The sequence below is a fragment of the Eumetopias jubatus genome, unplaced genomic scaffold (genome assembly GCF_037043125.1).
Source record: "Eumetopias jubatus isolate StellerSeaLion01/CBP00866 unplaced genomic scaffold, mEumJub1_p1.0 scaffold_10, whole genome shotgun sequence".
In the NCBI taxonomy this organism is placed as follows: domain Eukaryota; kingdom Metazoa; phylum Chordata; class Mammalia; order Carnivora; family Otariidae; genus Eumetopias; species Eumetopias jubatus.
In genome coordinates, this window is record NW_028274816.1 from 74,618,698 (window position 1) to 74,634,778 (window position 16,081).

Here is a 16,081-nt window from a genome sequence, read left to right on the forward strand (position 1 = left end):
GAAAAATAAATTTCTGTCACATTAAAAAAAAAAAAGACTCAGAAAATAAAATAGATGTTGGGATTAGCAGACAAGAGTGTCATAATTTGATTTAAAAACTCCTCAAAGTTGATGAAAAACAAGTTCGAGAAGCTCACAAACTCCGAGCTGGGTGAACGGAAAGCAAACCTATTTGGGCACATCACAGTGAGACAGGAAAAAAACAAAACAAAAAACAAAGATTAAAAAAAGAATCTATTAAAAGCGGCCTGAGAGAAACAATACATTACATATAGAGAAACAAAGACACAAATTACGGCTGGCTTCTCCTCAGAAACATTGGAGGGGAGGAGACAAGGAAATAATTTTTGTTAAGACGAATAAAACTGTCTATGCAGAATTCTATATCCAATGAAACTATCCTTCAAAAACAAATGTGAAATAAGGACATGTCAGAGAAACAAAAACTGAGAGAATGCAGACTAGATCTGCAAGAAAAACTAAAGGGGGTTCTTCATTCTTCAGGCTGCAGAGAAAGGACCACAGGTGGGAAGTCCGTTTTCCAGAAAAGACAAAAAACAAGTCTGGAAATGGTGAGTATGTGGGTGAATATAAAATACTATAAGTATTTTTTCTTGAGTTTTTATTTTTTTTAATAATTCTGAGAAATCAGAATATGAAAAAGAAGTTAATAAGAAGGTAGGAAAGGAAGAACAGAAAAACAAAACAGATGAAGGAAACAGGAAATGACAAGATGGTGAGCTAAATCCAATCATCCCAATAATTATGTTCAATGTAATAATCTAAACGTTCCAGTTAATCAACAGAGTTGTTAGGAAAGTAAGTCTCTACTATACTGTCTTTAAGAGAAGAAATTCGAATCAAAGGAAACAAACAGGTTGAATGTAGAAGGGCAGGAAGACGGCTGGGGCAGAGTAGGAATGGTGAATCTGGAAGGCAAGACTAGAGTATTAACAGGAAAAAAGAGACCTCAGGGCAAGGGAGTATTCTGAGAAATAAAAAGAGAGTTTCATAATAATAAAGTGGTCAATTCATCAGGAAGTTATAATAATTATAAATGTGTTTGTAGTAAAAGAGTATCAAGGGACACCCAGGTGACGCAGTCAGTTAAGCATCTGACTTGGTTTCAGCTCAGGTTGTGATCTCAGAGTCCTGAGATCCAGCCCCACATCAGGCTCCATGCTCAGTGCGGGGTCTGCTTAAGACCCTCCCCCCTCTCTACCTCTCCCCCCTAAAATAAGTAAATCTTTTATTTATTTATTTATTTTTATAAATAAATCTTTTAAAAAAGAACATCAAATACTGATGAAAACTCTGACTGCGCTAAAGGCTTAGACAATCATCCAGAGTCACACGTGGAGATTTTAACACTCCACCTCCAATAATTGGTAGAACGAATGGACAAAAAATTCAGAAACCATACAGAAGATCTGCACAATACTATCAACCATTTTGAACTAATTGATATTTATAGGACACTATACCCAAAAATGGAAGAATAAACGTACTGTCAAGTGTGCAAGGAACATGCAATAAGATGGACAGTTTTCTAGGCTCAGTGAATTCCAAATGATTTTGATCTTAGAGAGTATTTTCTCTGACCACAACTGGACTGAACTGGATTTCAATTTCATGAAGCTATCCAGAGAAGCCCCCCAACACAGGGAAATGAAACAATGCACTTCTAAATGACCACGGAGTTAAAGAATGAGTCACAAGCAAAAAAAAAATTTAAGACTGAATGACAATGGAAATGAGGCACAGGAAATTTGTGGAATGGAACTAGAACACAGCTAATGGGGAAAATTATGTCAAATGCTTGTATTCAAAAAGAAGAAAGGCTTAAAATCTATACCCTAAGTTTCTGCCCTTGGAGGCTGGGGGAAAAAAAAGATGAGCATCATAACACTAAATTAAGAAAAGAAAGGATAAAGAACAAAGAACAGAAATTAATGAACTAGAAAACAGATAAATAAAATTAATAAAGTCTAAAGTACAACGTGTTACTTGCTTTGAAGCACAGATAATCCCAGATAGCAACTGTAATTTATTCCTGACTGTGGGCATGAGATCAATCGGCTAGAACTGGCCGGTGCAGGGCAGATGGGGTAGGGTTGAAGCCAGTCACCACTCAGAGCTCCCATCCATAGTTACGTCTTTGATAGCAGACACGAGGTTGCCCTGATCACAAGGCAGGGAAGAGCCTTACTGCATGAAGTGTGGAAGCCTGCACTGTTTCTTCTCTTTACCAAAGACAGGTAAGGGAGACCATGGTCATCTTTCATATCCTCGGGCTTATAGAGCTAGGTGTTGGAGATGCTGCTAGGGGTCCGCGTCAGGCTGTGCAGGCAAGTTGGGGCTGGTTAGTACAGAAGCTAATTTAGGGTTCTGTACCAGGCACGTCCTTCTATCTCCCTGGGGTTTGGCATGGGACTTAAGTCATGCCAATGTCTTTACTACCATTAAGAAAGTATTAATTTTGACACACTGATACCAGAATGTGTCTTTCCTCTCTGCCTGTTAGCTTTAGTTCTCTTGTTATCATTATAAACTTCCATCCCTGAATGCAGAAGACACAGCATCTGTTGACTGTTCTCATTTTCAAATCATTTCTTGCACCCAAACATGCTTGCCGATGCTCTCCCTCGGCTAGAGGTATGTGTTTCTGAGAGGCTGGTTATTACCTGAACGAGGGCATGAATCTTAAGTCCAGATTCTCTGATGAGATGGTAATATTTTTCCATCCGGTCATGCTGATCATCCATGGAAAGAACGCATTCCTTTTTTCCATCTTTTCTCTTAAATATTGGAGACACCCATGTTTTCATGATGTTTTGAATCTCTTCCACATTGTCTTTAGCTTTCTGAATTCTTTGTTCGAGATCATGAATGCTGTTGGTGATTTGAATGACATAATCCCAAATGCCTGTACCCCCAAAGAAACATAATTAATCAAAATAGCTAAGGCCTAGTTGCTATAAAAGGAAGGGATTTAATATTTGTAGGGTTTTTTTTTTTTAAAGACTTTATGTATTCATTTGAGAGAGAGCGAGAGAGAATGAGTGAGGGCAGAGGGAGAGGGAGAAGCAGACTCCCTACAGAGTGGGGAGCCTGATGCGGGACTCGATCCCAGGACCTTGGGATCATGACCTGAGCTGAAGGCAGACGCTTAACCGACTGAGCCACCCAGGCATCCCTAATATTTGTTTTAAAAGGCTTTTTTGCACAGGTTACTTTGTTATCATGGGAGCCTTTTTCTTCTTAGTTGTGTTGAACAGCCAAAGCTTACCACAACCCTGATTATGGAGGGAAAGAAACAAAGAAGTAATGCTTACCAACCAAGCACACAAAAGTTGGCACAGTGGCTGGGACATACCCCAGTGCACCATGAGGATTTCGTTTGGGTTAATGGACCTTATTTTTTTTAAGCACTTTTGCTTTATGAAATGTTGAAAATATTGTTCCCTCTTGCGTATAAAATAAAGTTCAAACTCGCTTAATATGGTGTTCCAAGACTGCCGAGTTGACTGTAACTTTCTTTTGAAACTTGACCTCTTTTGAGGACTCTAAGGAGAATTAATCTCCCTCTCCTGTGATTCATCATGCTTTATTTTTATCTCTGTGATGGCTTTTTATCGTAGCCTGTTTTGCATGATTTATAGTTGTGCATATGTCCGTTGTCGCAACTAAATGTGAGCTCTTTGAGGGCAGGAACCACGTCCCATACACCTTATATCCCATATTACCCCCCCATCCCTCACAGAGTACCCTGCAAATGTTAATCCACCCACGAAATTAGTACTGAATTGGAGGATACGTGAGAATTAAACGCACAGTACCCTCATTTAGGATGTCTACAGTCTAGGAGCATCTGGTGGCTCAGTCGGTTAAGCATCCGACTCTTGATCTTGGCTCAGGTCATGACCTCATGGGTCCTGGGATAGAGCCTCACACTGGGCTCCAAGCTCAGCAGGGAGTCTGCTTGAGATTCTCTTCCTCTCCCTCTCTATCTCCCTCTACCCCTCCTCCCACTTGTGCGCTCTCTCTCAAATGAATGCATCTTTAAAAAAAAAAAGAAAGGTGTCTATAGTCTAGTGAAGAAAATTAAGTAACAGTGATAATGCAGTAAACGCTAACGTGCCCAATACATGCTGGAGACTATGCGAGGTGTCATGCAACCTCTGAGCCTCCCCCAGGACATGGTGGCAAGATTTTCTAAATCTACTAATCATACCCAAAGAGAAGGAAGACAAGACTGGCCCGTCTTGCCTTCTCTGCCTTGGATAGGTTCTGAGAGGGCAGGCTTGTGTTTCAAACACAAACCAGATTACTGTGGGGATCATGCATGGTTCTACCAACTTTATCAGGAGCTTGACCCCAACCTCCCCACCAGATTCCAGGCAGTGCCCCATTACCTTCTGTTTTCCAGTTCAGAGTCCCCTCTGCAGCTCTCAGGCAGAGATCGATATCCCTCAGCTCTTCCTCCACTAATGGAAATTCCACCTCTGCAAGAGTCTTCACCACCTTGTTGTACCAATTTGCCATCAGCTCCAACTTAGCCACGAGCTGCCGATAGAATTCCCTGGAGGAGAACATGGCTGCCGCTGTCTCAGGAATGCGCTGCATCTGCCTGGGCTCAAGATAACTCATTTCCTTCAGCACCGAAAGCAGCTGGAGAAGAGAATCGGCATTAAGTGGCTGTAGCTCCGTGGCAGGGAAAAGCAGCAGTTATCAGTCAAGGCCTGGAAAACCTCAGCGCCCCAAAGACCTTCTGGGTCCCTTCTCAACTATTGCTCCTACCTGTTCCTTAAACCTAGAGAAAGGAAATTGAGTTTTAGGCAGAAGGAAGAGGACTCAGAGGCAGAAAGTCTTACCACGTCTGTAAGTCCCAAAGAGCAACAAAAGAAAAACTCAAGAAAGGTGGCATGAGTGACAGGAGAGGTCTGCCTTGATGCTTTTGGGTATGTGGCTGACTGAGCCAGTTAATTCCCATGGAGGGGCAATGGTGCAAGGGAGGGGAATCACCAGGTCTACACTAGCCACATGCCTGAGAAGCCTCAAATTCAGACTTCCGGTATTCTCTCCAATCAGGTCACACACACAGTCACAGACACGGACAGAATTGAGAGGAGATGCCCATTGCACAACTTTAGTTGCTAGATATAAATCATTTGAAATAGCCCTTCATTTCTGGAAGCCTGTGTTGGCATGTCTTTGGGTTTTAGTTTTTATTTATTTATTTATTTATTTAAGCTATTCATCTTTTAAATTCTGTAGGTGGCAGACGTGCTCCCTGTTGTCGTATGGTAGAGAAGCTGACGCCGTGGATTTGTGAACAGTCCTCCACAACTCTCATGATGGTTTTCCTTCTGTTTCTGTGCGATTGTTAGACTTGTGCAGAACTCTGTCACAGTCTGTATGATATCCTGCAGCATCATTTTTGTATTCCCTGCTCTCCATCCCCACTGGTTCACGAGCTCTTCAAATGCAGGAATGCGTGCGGTCTTTGGTATTCTTCTTTAAATTTTTTATTGTTATGTTAATCACCATACATGACATCCTTAGTTTTTGATCAGTGTTCCATGATTCATTGTTTGTACATAACACCCAGTGCTCCACGCAGAACGTGCCCTCTTTAATACCCATCACCGGGCTAACCCATCCCCACATCCCCTCCCCTCTAGACCCCTCAGTTTGTTTTTCAGAGTCCATTGTCTCTCATGGTTCCTCTCCCCCTGCGATTTGCCCCCCTTCATTCTTCCCCTCCTGCTATCTTCTTTTTTTTCTTAACATATGTTGCATTATTTGTTTCAGAGGTACTGATCTGTGATTCAACAGTCTTGCACAATTCACAGCGCTCACCATAGCACATACCCTCCCCAATGTCTGTCACCCAGCCACCCCATCCCTCCCACCCCCCACCACTCCAGCAACCCTCAGTTTGTTTCCTGAGATTAAGAATTCCTCATATCAGTGAGGTCATATGATACATGTCTTGCTCTGATTGACTTATTTCACTCAGCATAACACCCTCCAGTTCCATCCACGTCGTTGCAAATGGCAAGATCTCATTCTTTTGATGGCTGCATAATATTCCATTGTGTATATATACCACCTCGTCTTTATCCATTCATCTGTCGATGGACATCTTGGCTCTTTCCACAGTTTGGCTATTGTGGACATTGCTGCTATAAACATTGGGGTGCACGTACCCCTTCAGATCCCTACATTTTTATCTTTGGGGTAAATACCCAGTAGTGCAATTGCTGGATCGTAGGGTAGCTCTCTATTTTCAAATGTTTGAGGAACCTCCATACTGTTTTCCAGAGTGGCTGCACCAGCTTGCATTCCCACCAACAGTGTAGGAGGGTTCCCCTTTCTCCACATCCCCACCAACATCTGTCATTTCCTGACTTGTGAATTTTAGCCATTATGACGGGTGTGAGGTGGTATCTCACTGAGGTTTTGATTTGGATTTCCCTGATGCCGAGCGATGTGGAGCACTTTTTCATGTGTCTGTTGGCCATTTGGATGTCTTCTTTGGAAAAATGTCTCTTCATGTCTTCTGCCCATTTCTTGATTGGATTATTTGTTCTTTGGGTGTTGAGTTTGGTAAGTTCTTTATAGATTTTGGATAGCAGCCCTTTATCTGATATGTCATTTGCAAATATCTTCTCCCATTCTGCCGGCTGTCTTTTGGTTTTGTGGACTGTTTCTTTTGCTGTGCAAAAGCTTTTTATCTTGATGAAATCCCAATAGTTCATTTTCGCCCTGGCTTCCCTTGCCTTTGGCGATGTTTCTAGGAAGAAGTTGCTGAGGCTGAGGTCGAAGAGGTTGATGCCTGTGTTCTCCTTTAGGATGCTGATGGACTCCTGTCTCACGTTTAGGTCTTTCAACCATTTGGAGTCTATTTTTGTGTGTGGTGTAAGGAAATGGTCCAGTTTCGTTCTTCTGCCTGTGGCTGTCCAATTTTCCCAACACCATTTGTTGAAGAGACTGTCTTTTTTTCCATTGGACATTCTTTCCTGCTTTGTCAAAGATCACTTGACCATAGAGTTGAGGGTCCATTTCTGGTCTCTCGATTCTGTTCCACTGATCGATCTGTCTGTTTTTGTGCCAGTACCATACTGTCTTGATGATGACAGCTTTGTAATAGAGCTGGAAGTACCGAACTGTGATGCCGCCAGCTTTGATTTTCTTTTTCAACATTCCTCTGGCTATTTGGGGTCTCTTCTGGTTCCACACAAATTTTAGGATTATTTGTTCCATTTCTTTGAAAAAAGTAGATGGTATTTTGATGGGGATTGCACCGAAAGTTTAGATTGCTCTAGGTAGCATTGACATCTTCACAATATTTGTTCTTCCAATCCATGAGCATGGAACGTTTTTCCATTTCTTTGTGTCTTCCTCAATTTCTTTCATGAGTATTTTGTAGTTTTCTGAGTACAGATCCTTTGCCTCTTTGGTTAGATTTATTCCTAGGTATCTTATGGTTTTGGGTGCAACTGTAAATGGGATCGACTCCTTGATTTGTCTCTCTTCTGTCTTGTTGTTGGTGTATAGGAATGCCACTGATTTCTATGCAATGATTTTATATCCTGCCACTTGACTGAATTCCTGTATGAGTTCTAGCAGTTTTGGGGTGGAGTCTTTTGGGTTTTCCACATACAGTATCCTATCATCTGCAAACAGTGAGAGTTTGACTTCTTCCTTGCCAATTTGGATGCCTTTGATTTCTTTTTGTTGTCTGATTGCTGTGGCTAGGACTTCTAATACTATGTTGAATAGCAGTGGTGAGAGTGGACATTCCTGCCGCATTCCTGACCATAGAGGGAAAGCTCTCAGTTTTTCCCCACTGAGAATGATATTCACTGCAGGTTTTACATAGATGGCTTTTATGATATTGAGGTATGTACCCTCTATCCCTATACTCTGAAGAGTTTTGATCAAGAAAGGATGCTGTACTTTGTCAAATGCTTTTTCTGCATCTGTTGAGAGGATCATATGACTCTTGTTCTTTCTTTTGTTAATGTATTGTATCACGTTGATTGATTTGCGGATGTTGAACTAACCTTGCAGCCCACGGATAAATCCCAGTTGGTCGTGGTGAAGAATCCTTTTAATGTACTGTTGGATCCTATTGGCTAGTATTTTGGTGAGAATTTTTGCATCCATGTTCATCAAGGATATTGGTCTGTAATTCTCCTTTTTGATGGGGTCTTTGTCTGGTTTGGGGATCAAGGTAATGGTGGCCTCAAAAATGAGTTTGGAAGTTTTCCTTCCATTTCTCTTTTTTGGAGCAGTTTCAGGAGAATAGGTATTAATTCTTCTTTAAATGTTTGGTAGAATTCCCCTGGGAAGCCATCTGTCCCTAGGCTTTTGTTTGTTGGGAGATTTTAGATGGACTGCTTCAATTTCCTTAGTGGTTATAGGACTGTTCAGGTTTTCTATTTCTTCCTGGTTCAATTTTGGTTCTGATACATCTCTAGGAATGCATCCATTTCTTCCAGGTTATCTAATTTGCTGGCATTGAGTTGCTCATAATATGTTCTTATAATTGTTTGTATTTCTTTGGTGTTGGTTGTGATCTCTCCTCCTCCATTCATGATTTCGTTGATTTGGGTCATTTCTCTTTCCTTTTTGATAAGTCTGGCCAGGGGTTGATCAATCTTGTTAATTCTTTCAAAGAACCAGCTCCTAGTTTCGTTGATCTGTTCTACTGTTCTTTTGGTTTCTATTTCATTAATTTCTGCTCTGACCTTTATTATTTCTCTTCTCCTGCTGGGTTTAGGCTTTATTTGCTGTTTTTTCTTTAGCTCCTTTAGGTGTACGGTTAGGTTGTATATTTGAGACCTTTCTTGTTTCTTGAGAAAGGCTTGTGTTGCTATGTACTTTCCTCTCAGGACTGCCTTTACTGTATCCCAAAGATTTTGAACAGTTGTGTTTTCATTTTCATTGGTTTCCATGAATTTTTTTAATTCTTCTTTAATTTCCTGGTTGACCCATTCATTCTTTAGTAGGATGCTCTTTAGCCTCCATGTATTTGAGTTCTTTCTGACTCTCCTCTTGTGATTGAGTTCTAGGTTCAAAGCATTGTGGTTTGAAAATATGCAGGGAATAATCCCAATCTTTTGGTACCGGTTGAGACCTGATTTGTGACCTAGGATGTGATCTATTCTGGAGACCGTTCCATGGGCGCTAGAGAAGAATGTGTATTCCGTTGCTTTGGGATGGAATGTTCTGAATATGTCTGTGAAGTCCATTTGGTCCAGTGTGTCATTTAAAGTGTTTATTTCCTTGTTGATCTTTTGCTTAGATGATCTGTCCATTTCAGTGAGGGGGGTGTTAAAGTCCCCCACTATTATTGTATTGTTGTCAATGTGTTTCTTTGCTTTTGTTATTAATTGCCTTATATAATTGGCTGCTCCCATGTTCGGGGCATAGATATTTACAATTGTTAGATCTTCTTGTTGGATAGACCCTTTAAGTAGGATATAGTGTCCTTCTTCATCTATTACAGTCTTTGGATTAAAATCTAATTCATCTGATATAAGGATTGACACACCAGGTTTCTTTTGGTGTCCATTAGCATGGTAAATGGTTTTCCACCCCTTCACTTTCAATGTGGGGGTGTCTTCGGGTCTAAATGAGTCTCTTGCAGACAGCGTATCGATGGGTCTTGTTTTTTAGTCCAATCTGATAGCCTGTGTCTTCTGATTGGGGCATTTATCCCATTTACATTCACGGCAACTACTGAAAGGTATGAATTTAGTGCCAATGTATTGCCTGTAAAGTGACTGTTACTGTATGTTGTCTGTGTTCCTTTCTGGTGTATGCTGCTTTTAAGCTCTGTCTTTGCTTAGAGGACCCCTTTCAACATTTCTTGGAGGGCTGGTTTCGTGTTTGCAAATTCCTTTAGTTTTTGTTTGTCCTGGAAGCTTTTTATCTCTCCTTCTGTTTTCACATTATTTTTTTAAAGATTTTATTTATTTATTTTTCAGGGAGAGACACAGCGAGAGTGGGAACACAAGCAGGGGAGTGGGAGTGGGAGAAGCAGGCTCCCCACTGAGCAGGGAGCCCAATGCGGGGCTCAATCCCAGGAACCTGGGATCATGACCTGAGCCGAAGGCAGACGCTTAACGACTGAGCCACCTAGGAGCCCCTCTCCTTCTATTTTCAATGACAGCCTAGCTTGCATATTTTTCTCGTTTAGTGCTCTGAATATATCATGCCAGTCCTTTCTGGCCTGCCAGGTCCCTGTGGATAGGTCTGTTGCCAATCTAATGTTTCTACCATTGTAGGTTACGTATCTCTTCTCCTGAGCTGCTTTCAAGATTTTCTGTCTCTTAGACTCGTTTTACTATTAGATGTTGGGGTGTTGACCTATTTTTATTGATTTTGACAGGGGCTCTCTGTGCCTCCTGGGTTTTGATGCCTGTTTCCTTCCCCACATTAGGGAAGTTCTCTGCTATAATTTGCTCCAATATTCCTTCTGCCCCTCTCTCTCTTCTTCTTCTGGGATCCCAATTATTCTAATGTTGTTTCGTCTTATGGTATCACTTATCTGTCAAAATCTGCCCTCATGATCCAGTAGTTGTTTATCTCTCTTTTTCTCAGCTTCTTTATTTTCCATCATTTGGTCTTCTATATCACTGATTCTCTCTTCTGCCTCATTTATCCCAGCAGTTACTGCTCTCATTTTTTATTGCACCTCATTAATAGCCTTTTTGATTTCGACTTGGTTAGATTTTAGTTCTTTTATTTCTCCAGAAAGGATTTCTCTAATAACTTCCATGTTTTTCAAGCCCAGCTAGTATCTTTAAAATCATGATTCTGAACTCTAGGTCCGACATCGTACTAATGTCCGTATTGAGTAGGTCCCTGGCAGACAGTACTACCTCTTGTTCTTTTTGTTGAGGTGATTTTTTTTCATCTTGTCATTTTGTCCAGAGGAGAATAGATGAATGAGAGAACAAAATGCTAACAGGTTAACAACGTCCCCAGAAATATACTCTAAACAAATCAGAAAAGACCTGAAACCAGGGGAAAAGAAAGGGAAAGAAAGGAAAAAGAAAGAGGAAAAAAAAAGAGATAAAAACAAACAAAAACAGAACAAAACAAAAAAAATAGAATATGATCCCACAGCTCATGAGGGTAGGGCTCTCTAGGACTGACTCTTGATTTCAGCTCAGGTCATGATCTCAAGGTTATGGGATGGAGCCCCATGTTGGACTCCGTGCTCAGGGCAGAGTCTGCTTATTCTTCTCCCCCTGCTCCTCCCTGACACTCTCTCTCAAATAAATAAATAAATAAAATCTTAAAAAAAAAAAAAGGGTGAAGACCAGGATGCCTAAAAGCCCAGCCAAAGGCCTCTTTTTCCATTGGATCACATCTGCTTCGCCTGTCACTTGGGCGGTTCCACTAAACTTAGCACCCACAGAAGTTCAGAGAGGCCTGGGTGACTTCCATTTCCTAGTATATTAAAATCCAAAGGCAAGATGGCAGAGGAGGAGACCTGGATTTCGTCTGGTCTCAGGAATTCAGCTGAATAGGGATCAAACCATTCTGAACACCTACGAACGCAACAGGAGATCAAAGAGGAGAGTAGCAACAACTCTCTGAACAGAGAAGCGACCACTTACTGGAAGGTAGGATGTGCGGAGAAGTGAATCCGAGGCGATATTCGGGAGGATAGACGGCGGGGGAGGGCGCCTCCGTCGGCCACTTGTGGCAAGTGCTAGAGCCGCGGGGCACAAAATCGGAACTTTGAGAAGTCAGCTCCGCGGAGGGACGTCGCTCCAGTGGCTAAGCGGGGGGTGGAACCCTCGCGGGACAGTGTGGTCTCAGGACCCTCGGGGTCACAGGAAGACCGGGGGAGCCTGAGTGCGGCAGAGCTCCCAGGGATCGGAGCGGGGAAGCCGGCTGCAGAGAGGGAGCCGAGGCGCGGGCTCTCAGCTCGGGGTGGCCATAAACTGTGATCCGCGGCCCAGTCGGGCCACTGCTCCTCCAGCAGGGACCCAACAAGCGGCAGACCCGGGGAGACTCCCCTTCCTCCCCCGGGAGGAGCGGCGTGGGAGCACACCGCAGGGATCTGCTGGGTTTGGAGACTCCACACGGGGTCGGGTGCCAGAGATAGAAACGCTCGGTCACAGGCCGGGTGAGCACGGAGTGCGGCCGGAGACCGGGGACACGGGAGTGACTGCTTTTCTCTGGGGGCGCACTGAGGAGCGGGGCCCCGAGTTCTCAGCTCCTCCGGGTGGAGATTGGGAGGCCACCGTTTTCACCGTAGTCCCCCAAAGCTGTACCGAGACCTTGCAGGGAACAAAAGCTCCCTAGAGCAAACCGGAGCAGCTTGCTTAGCCCGGACCGACAAGGGTGGGGCAATTCTGCCTCCGGCAAAGACATTTGGGAACCATGGCAACAGGCCCCTCCCTCAGAAGATCAGCAAGAACAGCCAGCAAGCCAAGACCAAGTTTACCGATCAAGGAGAATGGCAAAACTCCAGAGCTAGGGGAATACGGCACATAGAATTCATGGCTTTTTTACCATGATTCATTAGTCTTTCAAAGTTAATTTTTTTACTTTAATTTTTTAACTTTTTTTTAATGAATTTTTCTTTTTCCTTTTTTCAACCAACACGTGCCATTTTCAGAGACGCCAAGATGTAAAAAAAAAAAAAAAGTGCATCCTATGATCAATGAAATACAGATTGATAAAACTAGAAAATAACTTAAATGCCGATAGGGAATTTAAAATAGTTTAAAGAAGTAATTTACAAATATATATATATTTTTCCCATATAATTGCTATCCTGGCCCCAAAGGGGCAAATCTGATCATGTCCCTCTAGAATATGTTTCTATTCATTCTTACTAGCACAGCCATTGTCACATGGCTCGAAGCTGGAGCTAAGTGATGTTTGCAGCTCTTCTTTCACTTGTGCATTTGGTTGTCTCCCCTTGACTCACTTTATAATTCAGGTATTAATTTCCTCTCCTCCTCTCACCTATGAACACCTATAAAGCACCTACTACCTGCTGTGCATTGGGGCAGAGAGAGTCCTTGCTCTGGAGTATACGGAGGAGGAGTGGTCCATTCTCAATATGGTCTCATCCTGAGGGCTGCATTCCTACAATTATAACATCTAGACTGTGGCCTAGTTGGAAATCCAGAAACTCCTCACTTTGGGCATTTAACATTCAACATTGCTCACAGTGAATGCTGATAAAATTATGCCAAGGAGTTAAATGAGTTAAATGACAGGCTCATGTCATACCCAAGTGAAGAAGTGGACCCTCCAACTCCCTTTGCTGACTTTTATTCCAGTCGGAATTGATGTTCTACTTAAACTGTAATTTTCTCAAAAGACACTCACATGCTATCAGCTCTGTTTCCGGCTCTCTCTACATGCTGCATTCCTGGAGATCATGCCATTGAGACAGAAGTAGGCAATTGCTTTTAGCTCGGGCAGCCTACACTTTTGAAAATTTTTTTCCTGCTATACTTCCGGATATGGACTAGCTTTTGGTTTTCATGTTCTCCAGCCTGTGTTTTCCATGCTGCATAAGGGTCTTCTGCTCTTCTGACCAGATAGAGCAGGCTCTCTCAACCTCAGTACTACTGACATTTTCAGACAAAAACTCTTGGTTGTGGGGTGCTGTCCTGTGCATTGTTAGGAAGCTTAGCAACATTCTCAGAATCTACTCACCACCCTACGCCATTGGCATCCAGTCCATATTTGACAACCCAAAGTATCTCCAGGGGGACAAAACTGCCTCAGTTGAGTAGCAGTCATCTACAGTCTTCTTTCCAAAGCTACTCCTCTGTGACGTATCATATATGATCTAATAAAGATACAACTTTGCATGTTGAGGTTCTAGCTCCCAACTAGCTGGTGGGTTCCTTGAGGGCAGGAATGGGGTCTTATACTGGATTGGCCCTCCCGTGTCTAGTCAACGGCCTTCATGTGTAGCATGCATTCAAGGTAGATGGAGTCAACTGTTTGGTACTACGTGGTAATGCTGTTACCCCATCTGTCCAAAGATGGGGAGCAATATCTATTACCTGTTTAAATAAATATACCTTCTGGAATTCTAGATAGTGTCTATCTAGAATATGATAAACTTTCAGATGAGTTCATCTTGAGTGTAACTGCCATTCTAACTTTGTGTCTGAAGTCAAGTTCATCATAAAGCTCTTATTACACACATAGGAAAGTTTAAAAAATTATTTTGCAATATCTTCTGTTGTGCAAAATCAACACAAATCTATTGGCCAACTGTGGAGCAAAAGGTGGACATTGGACAGCTTGAGAAAACACCGCACCACAGGATTCATCCCCAATAGGAGATCCAGGGTGGAAATTCTTCTCAGCAGCTTCTGCATATTCTTATAAAAAGCCTTTTCGCCTTGGAAATCAGTAGAGTTAAAGGAGTCCCTTCAGGAACCCAAAAGGAAGTTCCTGCTGCCTGACTTACCTGGGGGTTAAAGTTGACGGCAATCTGCTTCGTCTCTGAGTCCCGTTTCAGGAGTGGCCGGGAAAGATTGTACTGTGACTTTTCTGACACTGTCTGACACCAGTCCTCATAAAGTCTTGTCTCGTACCTGCCAGAACCAGAGACAACAGTCACCTCTTACTCACCCTCCCGGTATCTGGCAATGCCCAACTGAAGACAGAAATATCTTAACGTATATATAACCCAGATATCTACGTATCTTTATGTGCACATGTATATCATGAACTGAAGATACTATTGGTAAAATACCTGAATTCATTTTTTTTAAAGATTTCTATTTACTTGAGAGAGTGAGCGAGAGAGAGCGAGCACAAGGGGGGGGAAGGGCAGAGGGAGAGGGAGAAGCAGACTCCCCACTGAGCAGGAAGCCCAACGCAGGACTCGATCCCAGGTCCCTGAGATCATGACTGGAGCCGAAGGCAGACGCTTCACCGACTGAGCCACCCAGGCACCCCTCTCTGAATCCATTCTTAACTTAGAGTCAGTGGCTCCGCCAGGCATGTAAGCTCCTGCAGGTAACACCTCATTTCGAAATGTGGCCCAGCTTAAATCAGAGGAGAGTAGAAAGAAAGGCTCCGTGCAATCTTTGCAGGGCATAAGGGGAATTGTGATTAGTCTCAGTAAACATTGGAAGAAGTTATTGGCAAAGATTTGCTCTCACACTAATCTTCATGCAGCCCAAGACGTCCATCGCTAGGTTGTTACACGCTGAGCCCCTCCCACGTGCTGGGATTGAGGGACAACGTGATGAATCAACACCCCATGGTCAAGGCAGCTAATGCTGTGGAGCATGGGTAAACAGAAAATACAGAAGCACAATCCTGGAGAGATGGACAGGGCGGTCGGCATCTAATGGCAGGGCTGAGTGTGCGATGAGGAGAATCCCGGGAAGGCTTCATGGATGAGGGGCCGTGGGGAGGCTTGACCGAGTCTCAGAGGATGAGCAGAGGTAGGACAGTGAGAGGGAAATGCACGCTCTCAGCAGAGGTGAGAAAGGGTGGGCCGGGATCTGGGAACGCCTGAGGCCGGAGGGGGCAAGGGCCAAGGCTGGAGAGGGGGGTGAAGGCCACAGGGACGGCGCTTCACGCGACACAGACAAGAGTCGGGGGGCGGGGGGAGACACTGAAGGGCCCCCCAGCCAGGGGATGTGCCGACATCATCGGACTGGGGATCTGCTAACCGCGCGGCAGCGTGGGCGACTGAAACTGTGCCCGCAAAAGACTTACCGCGGCTTCAGCGCAGGGACAACTAAGAGTCCACGTTAATTGTCGTTCTCATGTTTTCTCTGAAAGGACCCAGGAACTGTTTCTAAAACTCATTTTCTCTTTCTGCAGCACAGACGGTTGCATTCTGCTTAGCGAGCAGCTGCTGTGATTTTCCGTGACACCGATCTCAAGGTGCCACGAGGAGCGCCCTACTTCCTCTAGCTCTGCCGAGTTCACGCTCCCAACAAAACTACCCTGGAAAGTGTCTGTTCCGAGCACAGAGCTGCCCTCCCCAGAGACCCTGTGTCGGTGACCCAGAAGCGCCCTACTCACAGACATCCTGGTTCCATCATAAGACACA

General features: G+C 43.5%; 1 protein-coding gene across 1 annotated transcript in view; it reads right to left on the reverse strand.

The window, feature by feature from the left end:
• DNAH9 (dynein axonemal heavy chain 9) overlaps positions 1 to 16,081 on the reverse strand; it is a 371,410-nt gene that overhangs the window by 313,493 nt on the left and 41,836 nt on the right. The window contains exons 12-14 of the mRNA XM_088027042.1: positions 14,477 to 14,603; positions 4,416 to 4,671; positions 2,685 to 2,926 (exon numbers count right to left, since the gene is read on the reverse strand). Of these exons, the coding sequence (XP_087883168.1) occupies positions 2,685 to 2,926; positions 4,416 to 4,671; positions 14,477 to 14,603 (625 nt within the window). The remainder of the gene's footprint in view (positions 1 to 2,684; positions 2,927 to 4,415; positions 4,672 to 14,476; positions 14,604 to 16,081) is intronic.